A 13,666-nucleotide genomic window follows, 5' to 3' on the forward strand; every position below is an offset into this window, starting at 1 on the left:
GGCGTCAGCATCGTCGTGAGGTTCCCTATAGAGTCCAAAGGCGATAACACCGGTGCCGTGCGCCAAACGCTGTATGTGTGAGTAAAAGCGTTTGAGGGGATTTGACAACCACGGCTCAACGCCACGCGCGCGAATGGGACGAATTCGAAGAGGAAGCGCGCCGTCTTCTGTCGCGCGCGAGGTACCCAACGTTGCGAGGAGCCGGGGGGGAGGAGAGATGGGGCTTCTGCTACAAAAGCGTTCTGCTTTCAGCCTCTACTACAGAAGCTGAAAGTAGAAGCACTGACTAGCAGTGCCAGTGTGAAACGCACTCGAAGAAAAAGGAGCGTGTTAAGCCAGAGGTAGTCCGTTGTATGTGCACCTTATGAGCCATAACCTCAAGAAGAGGGCTACCAGAAATGGCATTCTGGTTGTCTTTTCGGCTGCCAACAAGCTGGCTCAATTGTGCCCCCAGATCACACACGATGGACCGCGGGCGTGCCAGAAGCAGCACGCCAAACCTTTCAGGGACTGTGTTGAAGGGGTGGTCTATGAGAGATCCCTGATTGCGGCAGCTCCTGCGTTGGGTGAACGGGACGTTGTATTATTGACAGACTGAGGAAGCATGCTAATGGTATTGTTAAGTGTGACAATGCGCATGTTCCTGCTCATTGTAAGACCTGTCGTTGTACGCCATGCTTTGAGCAAGTTTTGATCCTTGGCAAATGTAGGGACCAAACTGCCAGAAAGTTGGAAGCTTTTATATTAAAAAGAAAGGGTCTGATTGTCTCAGCGATACATGTACCATACTATATTCTGCAGAAATGTGCTTTCTTTAAAATATGTTATCATGATCATGTTCTTCCACGTCACACCTTGTCTCCCTGCGCACGCTCGAAAATTGTCTTTTCTTTTCGGTATGTTTCTGAGGCTATCAGTAAAGAGTTGGTAGTTTGGCGCTTCACTGTCTTCGGTTTTCTTTCCTTTCACGAAATCAAGTATACCTAGGAAATTTCAATGTTGTATTTTCCGCAACACGCAAGATGCTTAGTTCTTGCGCAAAAGGTAACTCTGGCACTCGGACACAGCAAGAGGAATCAGTTTGTTGAATGTGCGCACGAACTTGTTGACTCGATACCCCCTTTTACCTGGACAAATCGATACATCAGCCAGATCGGCATATGTATCAATGATAGATAAAGAGCGTACAACAACAATTTGGCCAAACTCACCATCTCTGGAAATCTTCCCTTTCATTCTAGAAAGCGCAAACGTTACTTTGTGTTTTCTCAGTGAAACGTCCTATTCAATTGCCCAAAACAAAACGACGAGAGAGGTAGCAGAAGAATTTGAGATTGAATGCTCAAAAGATAATTGCGTTAGTAGTCCTTCCTGCAACCTCACAGAAAAAGAAATTGAGTTTCTTGCCGTGGCACTGTGGAACAGTGATATGTGTGCGTGTGTCTTGAAAATGCCACGAGTACTTTTCCTTCTTCTGTTGTTTAAGTGGACTCTCCTGCCAATACTTATTCTTTATCTTTGGGTAAAAGGCAAGGCGTCTCAATAATTTCATGGAGCTGTAAGTGCCTTGTCTGCGTGCTCCTCGTCTTGTATGGTAGCGCTGTCTTCATCCAAGGTAGAAAGATGCCTTTATATTAAAGGTTACTGTTGTTCATTCGTTAAGTAATATTCAATGAGAAATGCTATGCTACGGAGGTGATACATAACTTTTCGAGAGGAATATTATATTCTAGGCCGCATAAAGCCTTCGAAAGGTCGGAAAACGCACAAATTCATAATGATCTCATTTACAAGGCGCTCCGCCAACATTCTTTATCCTAATATTGCAGTTTTCGTCTATTTCTCTGCGAGAGAGCTATCTTTCTCAGTTTATATGTCATAAGAAGCATATACTGTACTTAAGATAACTAGAGAAATATTTGAATACTTTCGACGTGGTAACTCTCTTGAAGCCTTTCATGTACATTCATAAAAATGCGGTGCTGAGCTTTAGTCATGCGCAATTACTGCAGAAAAACTACGCAAATGACACAAGACGTACACAAACTTTTTTATTCGCCTTTCAAGAATGTTGTATGCCAAAAATTGTTCACAAACAGAGCATGTTATTCTTCTTATGTAATATCATTTCCAGAGCATGGATTCGCTGTGGCATTGTAACATGGTTCCAATATGGCCAATATTTTGCTTTAGAATTCATTCAATTATGAAATTATTTCACCACAGACGATAGCTTACGATACTATGATTATGCGACATATATCGGTTACGGCGCAAATTCTCGCTTACTAAGAAAACGAGTAAAGAAATCTTTAGAACCGATTATCACAGTGCAACATTCGTCGATCCTTATGCCTTGTTAGGGGACGCTCTATTTTCGACAAAATTTTGTGCAGATATTAAGACAGGGTGCTGTTCAATGTTGCACATTTTACTAGAGCTATGAGGGGAATGGTTGCAACCGGCTTCCTGCGTGATGTTGACTGACACCACCTCTCTTTTGTTTTCCGACTGCCAACGCTCACAAATACTATACAGATGCCAATCACTCGCCGTCCACCCCTCCTCCTCTCCGGAAATCATAGCTGGCGTACAAACGGTCCCCCTTTCTCGTGATGCCATTGACGGTAGAGATTTTTCCTTCTTTCACTTCGAAGACGTGTCCCTTCTTCTCCAGCTCGGCAATGCACTCCTGGAATTTGCAAGAATAGAGAGAATTAGCCGGGAATCATACGCTGACGTCGCAACCCAAATGTGAAAGGGTCACTTGCGTGCTCCCGCGACACCTCAGATTTTACTGCACAAGCAGCCTCTCAACAGAACGCTAAAGCGATGTGCAGGAACAGGCTGCATTGCAGCTTCAATAGATAACAAAATTTTTTTCCCGTGAATATGCACTAGTCCAGGTGCTTCTCGCACGTTGCCGCCCCTGCATTCACGTTTTTACCATTATATGTGCAAGTTTGTCTCACTAAAATTTGACATCATAGAAACATATGATCGCTGTAGGACAAAAACTGTAGAACAGCATCATCGATGCAATAGTGTGGGGTTCCACGATTGGCTAATTCTTGCGTTTGGGGTCAAAGAGCTGAATTTCGAACAGCATTACATAGGACAGTGCTCTGTCCTGTGTCATGATGCTCAAGAATATGCTGTTTGACCCTTTTTGACCAAGCTTTAGTAGTGGATTTATGCACACGGAAATGCATAGCCCTTGCCAAAAACCACACCACCTCAGAATACAGCTGCGTGCTTGACGCTGTGCTTTGTCTGAATGATGTAGCGACATGCAGCGTCGCTGATTGCTGTTCACCCATTCTGGACAACGACTTCAGGAGCTCTGGCACCTTGCAATTCACCTGGCTTAGGCTTCGCCTCACCTGTGGAAAGTCCGGCTCTACAATGACACTATTCGGGATAAGCTGGTGATGAAGTCTTGGAAGGTCAATGGCTTCCTTGATGTTGTAGCTTCCCCAGAGGGCTCTCATTGCCACCTACATCAAAAATTTGAAACAGGAACAAAATATTATACAACGTTTTATGATTTGATCGCCATCCCAAAATGTTCCCTTCATCACCTCAACTTAAAAGCATCGTAGAACGTCTCATAAAAGCCCGGATAACGAAGAATTTTTCTTGAGCTCTGAAGCCTGTTTTCTGAGAAACCAGTACGCTTAAAGCAAAAAAAAAAACGACTAGTTGCCTTCTTTCTAATTCTCACCGGTGTAAAACTCAGTGCAATGTAATCATCACTATATGGGTTTTCAATGTAGTTTCGTGCTACGATTGAGTGCATGACAATTCTTCCTTTCAAAATAAAACACACACTGGCATTTCATTTACCATACACACAAGCTGTCATGTTTTCTACACCTCTGGCATCGGTGGCCTTAGCACAAGTATCCATTCGTGAAGTCATCACCTAAATATTAGAGTCATATCTTGCCGCAATACTTTAAGGTCGGATGCGGCTCCAGAAACGTGCAGTGCTCACAAAACGTGTCAAGACATTAGTATCAAGGAGTGTAAAAGTTCAAAGTACAAAGGTTAACAATTTCACTCCCATTCTATAATGGCGATGTCCCTGCGATTAAAAGTTATTAATAACTGACATGTATAGGCGAACAACAAAACACTTTTCACATACGAGCTCCATTAAAACCGCTTATACTAAGTAAAAGCAAGGTCACTGGCCATAAACAATTTTCACACTGATGTTTGGGGCGTTTCTTCATAATGAAACCGTAATTACACGCACATCGTATCTGGTCTTCAGAACATGTAATCAGGGACGATTATACAAGTTACTGCAGTTTTGATAAATTAGGTTTAATGTTTTGATAAATTAAGTTTTGATAATAAATTAATTTAATCTTTCCGATTTGTATGACGAGATTTCACGCGTGAGGTAGACAAAGTGTTGCTGACGAATTTCGCGCCTAAATTTTCCGTTCAGTTTCATTCCAATTTATCTCGTGGGTTAGGTTGCAACCACGTTTCGGGGTGACTTTGGAGACTAAATGCCGTTTAGCCATGGTGGTTTCATTTTTTTTTTTTCGGCTGCACTCTTCTTTTCATGTGGCTCATTTGGCCATTGGGCATTAATGAAATTGAGCACACGGATCCTGATAGTCTCAACTTCTGGATATTTTTAGCACGAAGCGGGTGTTTTGCATTCATGAACCAATTGTTTGTTTGGTTGTTAGTGTGCGTGCAATCAACTAGGTGAGTTTCTTAAACGTGTGGAAAAACAGTCTGCTCATGCCTTTGTACCTCCGTTGAATTTGAGAGCTATAGAGTGTAAATTTAGGGACATGGGGCTAACAACGTAAGGAACGTAGAGTCTCACATTGTCGAATAGGCTTGTTCGAAACGCACAACATAAGGTCTCTGAGCGTTCTGCACAAAATAGCAAGAAAAGTGTACAATTTGCACACTTAACCATCTTGATTTACCAGTCGTGGCTTGTGAGTGTGCTCGTTTTGACAGTTTCTGGCATTCGCGTTGCTCATAACGCATCATTTTTAACAGCTTTCCATCCAGTCGGACTTAGCAATATGGTCGCCTTTATCACTGAATCGATTCACAGCATAGATGAAAGAACGCTAATACATTGGGCACCCAATTCCTGCCACGATGTAAATGGTTGCTTTCTTTTTTTGAGCGCATCGATTACATCGGGAATACACTTGCCAAAGCCACGGCGGTCGTGATTTTTGACCCTCCGGTGCCGCCCAGTGCAAGTACTGCGTCTCCGTTACCGTCCACGAAGACGGACGGTACCATAGAAGAGAGGGGCCGCTTCCGTGGTTCGATGAAGTTTGGCCGTGTGGGGTAGAGGTCGTACGAGTTGCTCATGCCGGGCGTCGAGAAGTCGTCCATTTGGTTGTTGAGAATCACGCCGCTGGACGTGCGTAGTTGGCTGCCAAAACTGGAGACAGGCGAAAAAGTTTTTATGTTAGCGTAGCGGGAAAGTCACACTTTTTCTCAACGTGTAGATATCGCATTTTCTTGTGAATTTTTTTTACTCTGTGTAAAGAATAATTTCTCATTTTCATGGGAAAGATAAATCGGTCAATTATTGCAGTTTAATGACGGCATATACAAACACCCGAAATAGTGTTTCTTTTCTAGCTGAATGTGAAAAGCGCTTCGGTAATAAGCATAATCAATTAAAATTTAAAAAAATTATTTTTTGCGAACTCTTCCAGAAGAAGGGAGGAAACCCCAGAGAGAAAATTCGAAGTAGCTTTCACACCAAGTAAATTATGGCTTCGTTCAGAATATTTTAGGCACAGCTCTCGTCATAAGTAAACCATAGGTGCATATTGATTTGCGTTCCATCGTGTGTGTGACAACAGTACAGCCGGGCACCTTGCGCCGGTCTGTCTCCTATGACCTTACTTTCAGAAGAAAGTGAGTCGCGTGTTGAACTTATTCCACCTCGTCCTGAGGTCCGGCTCTGAACCCACAAATGGTGCTTGTTGCCTCTCAATCAGTGTTGGTTGAATGTATTTAGCAAAAAAATTCGTACTCATTTCCGAAACTCAGCTAGAAAAGTATTTTCTCTTCCCTGTACGTTGCTTGTAGGCAACGTTTGTTAAGAGAGGGTTATAGCCACTCATGTACATCCGTCTCAAACTTCCTGACTAATCACTGATTATTGTTGACCATATATATCTTACTTTATTAAGACTGTCCTGATATGGGTTTGTTGCTACATGTTGTCAAACCGCAGAATATTGAACAGTGCGGCACAGGACAAGGAAGTTACGTTCAACCCCATCTCTCTTTAGGTCACAAATTTCATGCCAAGTTTTCCAACTGAATCAGATGTCGGCACACACACACACACACACACACACACTCTCTCTATCTCTCTCTCGCTCACACACACGCACGCAAACACACACACCCACACTCACACATCTTGTAGCGAAAAGTACCGATAGAAACTCCAACCACTTCGTTCCGAAGATTGCGCCTTAATGGTGCGGTCACATACATTTTTCTTTGCTTTTTCATTGTACCTTAACATATCCAATTGCAAATGCCAGGCGTATAATTAACAAACCATAATGGACGTTCTGAACAACATTTCGCGGCATACGCACTGGCTGTTGATAGTTGAGGTAATGGCGATGACGTCTCCATTGTCACCCCAGAAGGTTGCGTGTGCGGTGCCGCCATCCTTGGGCAAGGAATCATTGACGAATCCGTAGTAGGTGGGGTCGTCGAACGTGAACGACTCGTTGATAAGATTTCTCACGGCAGCAGCCCACTCGGGCGTGGTCATGTTGTGTTCGAGCTGCGATGCGCATTTACGCACATTAGATCGAGCTCAGATGTATGTGCACGATGTCAAGGTAAAAATAAATCGCTCCATGCTACAACTCCCGCAGCAACTAGATCTCAAAGTTAATTCAGCAGAGTCGCAAGTGGTTAAGCGGAAGAACGACTTAGCTGAACTACTGGAGGGAGAATCCAGACATTTTTCAGACAGATATGCGGGATAACAATTGCTGCTTTCTTCTTTTGTATGCCATAATGCGTTCAATTGCTGCACATGGTTTCATCCGTTCCACGCCGGCAGCCTTCCCATTAAGGTGCAATACAAAAATGTCTGTGTGCTCTGATTGAGGTGCCGGCTAAAGAACTCAAGATGACGAAATTACTTAATAGCTTCGACGCCCGTACTATACAGTGAGCGTTGAGAGGAGGAAAGATAATTTATTAGAAAGGCAGAGAGGTCCGCCTGAGCTAGCATTCTCTGGCCTGCTGATCTGCACAGAGGAAGAAGGAAAGGTTACAAAAAAGAGTGATCAAAGATGATGATGAAGGCAGGAAGAAGGGATGCATATATAAACTAACAATGCAGTTTCCCTAAAGCCTTGCGTCTAGTCCGACGGCCTCAAGTAATCCAGAGCTGGCCTTGTAGCTATTGATGGTACTGTACGGTCACATATTGCAGACAAAATAGTACTTTCGTACAATGTTTGCCTACAAATTCCTGCTAGCGTCGAAGCCAGCGTCTTTCGCTGTGACGTCTATGAAGGGCACTCGCAAAATAAATGTTGGAGAGTCTCACGCACTTGTCAGCGCCCACAGTTCGAGCTTGAGCCTTGAAAGATGCCACAGGGCAAGGCTCAGAATTAGTTTTCACCGGCATTCCTTAAACTTCGCCCTAAGCAGGGCACGTGTGGGCCAAATTGATGTATAGCACCTCACTACATTCTTCCTCATAGCCAGAAACGATAAAGTAATGTAGTAGTTATTCATAGCTGCTCTTTATGCGTTCAGTATGCTGTGATGTGGCTAGAGAAAATTATCAAATTCTCGACGAATATATTGAACGAATGATAACATCTGATGAAAGCAGCTACACGGCGCGTTACCTTCGTGTCGTTAGTTCGATTGTTTCATGGAGTGTAACCCCCCGAAAAAACACTGGGGTTACGAGGTACACAGTAGTAAAGATATCTGGATTACTTTTGACTACCTGGGGTTATTTCTCTAGCACTTAAATGAAAATACACCAGCCTTTTTGCACATTGCCCCCATCGAAGTGCGCCCTACTCAAGCGAAAATTGAACCCGCCACCTAATGCTTAGTCGCAAAACGCCCCAACCACTGCACCGCCAAGGCGGGTCCCGCGTAGTTATTAAATGTCAGCAAATAGCAGTAACCGTCATCTAGTACACCAGGCTGATGTTTTTTTTTTAAGACCTGCACGACTTACGGAAGGCTTCTCACCATCGCAGTGTTCTACATAGAGCACTGTATCACACGGTTAATACTTTATGACTCCAAAGTCCAACTTTCTAGTGGGGACAGAACGCTGAAAGCTTATGTCACTGGCGCTTGTTCGAGAAATAAATTGAATTGTGAGGTTCAGTGTACGGATACTGCACAGATAGTTATGAGGGACGCCGTATTGGAGTGTTCTGCATTAACTTTGTCCAGTTTTGGGATGCTTTCGTGGCCAGGGGTTTCGGACATTGCCCCTTTTGCAGTTTGTTGAACTTCACAGCATTAAACCCGGGTAACTCAATGGACAGCATTCATATATATATATATATATATATATATTTGTGTGTGTGTGTGTGCGCGTGCGTGCGTGCGTGCGTGCGTGTGTGTGTGTGTGTGTGTGTGTGTGTGTGTGTGTGTGTGTGTGTGTGTGTGCGCGTGCGTGCGTGCGTGCGTGCGTGCGTGCGTGCGTGTGTGTGTGTGTGTGTGTGTGTGTGTGTGTGTGTGTGTGTGTGTGTGTGTGTGTGTGTGTGTGTGTGTGTGTGTGTGTGTGTGTGTGTGTGTGTGTGTGTGTGTGTGTGTGTGTGTGTGTGTGTGTGTGTGTGTGTGTGTGTGTGTGTGTGTGTGTGTGTGTGTGTGTGTGTGTGTGTGTGTTTTATGAAGCCTCAAAGAGCAACCCTAGGGGGTACTTCTTTCTCGTAATAAGCATTGTCCAAAATTGTTCAGTATTAATGTAGGCCAAAAGAACGGCAAGCCGGCAACTAGCATTTTGTCCTTATCGCAATGTGGCCTCCCCGCCTAGCAATCGAACCTGCGACCTCGGGCTCTGCAGCGTGCGCAATAGCCATCGAGCCAGTACGGCGGGTAAAGAACTCTAGGTGGCGAAAATTGACCTAGCCCACCACCATTGCATATCTGATGCCAAGATTAAGGCAGGATGGCTGAAGGCTCATGATTTAAACCGTTAGGATTGAATATTGCCTTACGTAAAGACATTAGGTGGCGCTGGTCTGCATACGTGCTCTGTGGAGTGAACTTGTATCAGCTGCTGCCTTTTTGCTTATGTTACGAACGACAGGCATCAATTATACGGTCTATAATGTCCTTAGTGTCACCAAGGTGTCGTAACAGTTCCAGAGTTTTGGGGGACTGCAAAAAAGAAATTGCAGAGAAAGGGCACCTGCATGCCTTCGGCTACTTAATGTTGTCAATCTTGCAGAATTTCTTTTTACTAAGCAGATAGACGCAATTGGACACATCAGCAAGCAAACTTTATAAATATGATTTTTGCTCTGTCCGTTCGATAAGGTGGAAGCTTGGGCGAGTTGGTGATTCAATATCGACATATTTGTACAGCACAAAAGACGAGGACTGAAGAAAGAACATAACACAGGCGAGTGACAGAGGCGGCTGGGTGACGTTTGCATCAGCATGCCGTCTATTGCCCTCACCAAAAACGAAATCAAGTATCTGGCTGTGATGCAATAGACGTTCATGCGTGACATAATGCAAAAGTTGTTTTTTCATTACTTTTGCTCATGTATATAGTTCTGGCGATTTCGCAAATAAAGATCAGTTGAAGTCAGCGCCTGTGTTGTGTGTGTTCTTCCTTCAGTCCTCGTCTTTTGCGCTGTGCAAATATGTCGATACTGTCTATTCATCTCGTAATTTGCCGAAGCTCAACCTGTGCGAACTGCAACTAGTTTCATTCTCTGCTCATATGGCAAAACTATTCTTTTTTAGCCACACAAGGGATCTCTTCACTCACCCCTTCCACGTCCTCAAAATCGCTGTCGGCGAGGCGGGACCTTCCGCCGTAACTATGCTTGCAGGCTTCTATGAAGCTGAAAAGAAAGAAAGTTGTGGAACGGTCTGTTATTGTGCAAGCAGCTACTTATGTTCACTTTACTGGAGAAATTATTTCAGCAATTACTGATGACTTATTAACTATGTTGACACATACAGTGAAATCTCTATAAATTATAACGAAGCTGCGCAAAATAGTGCAATTTAATTCGACGGTTCACAACTTTGACATGGCGCGGTAAAGCGTATACACGTCGTGATTTGTTGTGAAATTGAATTGACACAACTATGTTAAGACAAGCGTAAACTTGAACCAAATCTCGATACAGATCGCCAGTTCTCTTGATCAAACATTCTTTTAGTTCCTTTTCTCGCTCAGAGTTTTTGATGAATGTTTCTTTGAGAGGCCTGGTCGGCGATTGGGCTCTTGGCTGCATTCAGTACAATGTTTGTCTTCTTGTTCCTTTTCAGTCTTCTTTTTTTTTTGGGGGGGGGGGGGGGGGTAGGGGGGTTATTCTATCAAAAATGACAAAGGTCAAAGACACACACATTTTGGCCATCCTCTGTGGATACATAATATACAAAAATATTGGTTGCGTTTTCTATTAAACCTGCAAAGTAATATGTTACCGACAGCCGTGTTGAACGCTATAAACTGCAATAACATACCGAAAATAATGTACGCTAATAATATTGTTGAGCAATTCGTGTTTGAAGATGATACAGCCTAGATAAGTACGTCACATTCCTTCATTCACCAAGACCACTTCTCTTCATAGCCCTGAAATTACAGAAACTTATATTTATACAGTCGATTTGGCGGCATGGTCACAGTACGAGTGGACATACAGGCGAAATGCATAAGCGTGTATTATGCTCGGCTTTCCTGACAGATACAGCCGCCGTGATTTTCAAAAGTAGGTGGCGACGTTGTTGGATTTATTCTTTTGCAGCAGTGACCATTAGGCTTTCGTATGAGGTCAGTAAAGAGAAACCTTGAGCTCAACTGTATTATATAAAGTAAATTACGTTTCAGTAATATCATAATTGTCCCTTGTACAGTGAAAGGAGGCTTGGCATGCGATAACAGGAGCGAAAATGAAAACATGCGCTGACATCCCACTGAAGCTTCCATGTTGTATATTCTGTTGATGGCGAAACAAGTAGCAGGTTCACGTTCGTGTGATGAGTGCGGTTACATACGGCGCTACAATCCCGTTCCTGCCAATTCTGCACTTCTTGTTTGGCATGCTTCTTAGTTATCCTGATTTAGAGGGACGAATCATGCACTTAAGCGGTGCGTTAAAATCGATGCACTGCGTAATGACATCCGCGCGCGAAATTCAAGTGCGCACAATCCAACACTTAAGCCGGAAGAGGAAGCCGCACATATTGATTACATGTGGAGGCAAAACTTACGCAACATTCGGAATGTCGCGGTTTGAGAATATTCTTACTGAAGAGTACCTGAGCCTTTTGCCTAGAGTCGTCATTATAACTGCATTCGTGCTCTGATCGAAACAACGTGACACTAAGCGGCTTTCAACAGTAAATGCGTGCGCCAGAGAGATGAATGCTAAATCTGCCATTCATTCAACGGTAGAACGAATATACAGAGGAAACACATACGGGTTTCTCAGAAGGGAAGCTTTGCAGTTAAAATACCTAACTCGGCCTGTCGTCGCCGTCCCGTCGCCTCAGTCGTCTTTCAGCGACGTTCCTCAGCACGACTTTCTATACCACTCTTTGACGGTACTGCCATACATTTTAAGTTATACTGAAAGACATCCACCTTCACAAGAAATGAAACTTTGAAACACCGCAGACAATCTGCCGAGCCTGCTACTGCTCGCCACAGCGTTAGTCCCTCATCTCCTCTGGTGATCTGCCAGCTGCGAGCGCGGAAACGCGACGTCCCACACCTTTCTGGCTCCTTAGGTGTAACGTCACATCCCCCTCTACCTCCTTTACGCGCCCTCTCTTACAGCCTGTCATTCCCTCGTTCCTCCTATTCATTAGTTACACCACACTTTCCTCCTGCTTCCAATTATTTTTTTCACCACTACAAAAACTGCCGGACTATTCTTTAATAAAGTGTCTTCTTCTCACTCCACAAGGTAACCGACGGCCGCCGCCGGGTTTTCGCTTGCATGAGCGTTTTAATGCTGAGGCATTAAAATAGCCCGGTTCGGCAATTAAACCTAGGGCTGACGCCTTTCCAGGACTTACGCTCTATCATTTGAACTAACCATGTTGCTATAGTAGATCGCACAGTGAGGCCGAATGAATCGATGGCTCGAAGCTGCAGGTACAACAGTTTGCAGCATCGCGTGGGTGTCGGGTGGCTGACAGTGTTCCCTTTCATTAAACTTTCTCCAGCTTACAAATTGCCACGGAAGTTGTTGTTTTTTTTTTTCACGCCTACAGAGAGGCATGGATCAGGCTTCCCACACGAGAAAAAAAAAGAACAAATAACCTGTGCCACTGGTCCACTGTGCTGTTGGATCGTTCCTGGGCGTCGAGGCTGATTCGAAGTATGCTGGCGAGCACCGCGCCACTGCCAGGCAGCGGCGTCGTGTACAAGGTGTTGCCGTTGGGCAGATCAGCAACAATGGGCGCCTTCCACTCGGGATCGTAATGCTTCAGGTCGCTCTCGGTGATCACTCCACCTGCACCGAAAGCAGGCAGCCCTCGGTAAGTCGGGCTACTTTGGCTTGCTGTTGTTAGGCCCGATTGAGCCGTTCTTTCAAAGCGCAGAGGAAGAAATGCACCATGACGCAAAAGAGGACGAAAACGCAAAGTGCTAATGGCAGCGAATCTTTAATCTAGGGCGTTGTACTTCATATAAACCCACGTATGACAGCGATAGTAGAGCCGATCGTCGTAGCATTATTAAATGCAATTAAACCTGGATAGCTTATTTCGCAGACTGTCACGACTTTGTGATCCAGATTCGTGATTAAAACAGACTGCATTTGCCTTGATATCAAATTTAGTAAGATGAACCTGTACCTTGCCACATCGCAATCATCGTTATGACGGTTCTGATACAGACGCGGCGCGCTCGCTCCTTCCGACTACGCCATCCCCATACGTTAAGCCAATTCAACTATTGTTTTAAAAACTTTCCATTCCCATTTACACTGATTTAGACCACCCACGCACTGCGAATTCCGTAGTACATTTTGAATCGAAAGCATTGTCAACGTCTCCCGAACTAATAGCGACGGATGCATAAGTAACAGACAGCCTTCTGCAGGGTTATTGGATCCATTGTTTGCCAACTACGACTCCAGTATACCCACTACCTTGTTCTCATATATATCTTCATTTTTATTTATTTTTCTCCATGTGAATTTTCTTTATGGACGGTATGGTATGGTATGAAGAACTTTATTTAGGTCCTGAGGGATCAGTCTAGGACTGATGCGGGCCGCTCCCACGTCGGTACAGAGAGGCCGAGCCCCTCTGCCATCACACGGGCCCTCTGGACAGCCCTGAGTTGGTCCGCCAGCACTTCACTGTGCAGCATCCGCTGCCACCACTGTTCACCTCGAGAACCATCACCGGCCAACGCGAAGCAGCGCCACAGCATGTGTTGTAAATCGAG

At 44.5% G+C, this 13,666-nt stretch overlaps 1 protein-coding gene across 1 annotated transcript in view; it reads right to left on the reverse strand.

Moving 5' to 3' along the window:
* Positions 1 to 2,038: 2,038 nt before the first annotated feature.
* LOC126525059 (scoloptoxin SSD14-like) overlaps positions 2,039 to 13,666 on the reverse strand; it is a 28,491-nt gene continuing 16,863 nt past the window's right edge. Inside the window, exons 7-12 of the mRNA XM_050173114.3 lie at positions 12,533 to 12,725; positions 10,019 to 10,094; positions 6,618 to 6,811; positions 5,197 to 5,434; positions 3,384 to 3,497; positions 2,039 to 2,692 (exon numbers count right to left, since the gene is read on the reverse strand). Of these exons, the coding sequence (XP_050029071.2) occupies positions 2,546 to 2,692; positions 3,384 to 3,497; positions 5,197 to 5,434; positions 6,618 to 6,811; positions 10,019 to 10,094; positions 12,533 to 12,725 (962 nt within the window). The 3' untranslated portion in view covers positions 2,039 to 2,545. The remainder of the gene's footprint in view (positions 2,693 to 3,383; positions 3,498 to 5,196; positions 5,435 to 6,617; positions 6,812 to 10,018; positions 10,095 to 12,532; positions 12,726 to 13,666) is intronic.

The sequence above is a fragment of the Dermacentor andersoni genome, chromosome 3, assembly GCF_023375885.2.
Source record: "Dermacentor andersoni chromosome 3, qqDerAnde1_hic_scaffold, whole genome shotgun sequence".
In the NCBI taxonomy this organism is placed as follows: Eukaryota; Metazoa; Arthropoda; class Arachnida; order Ixodida; family Ixodidae; genus Dermacentor; species Dermacentor andersoni.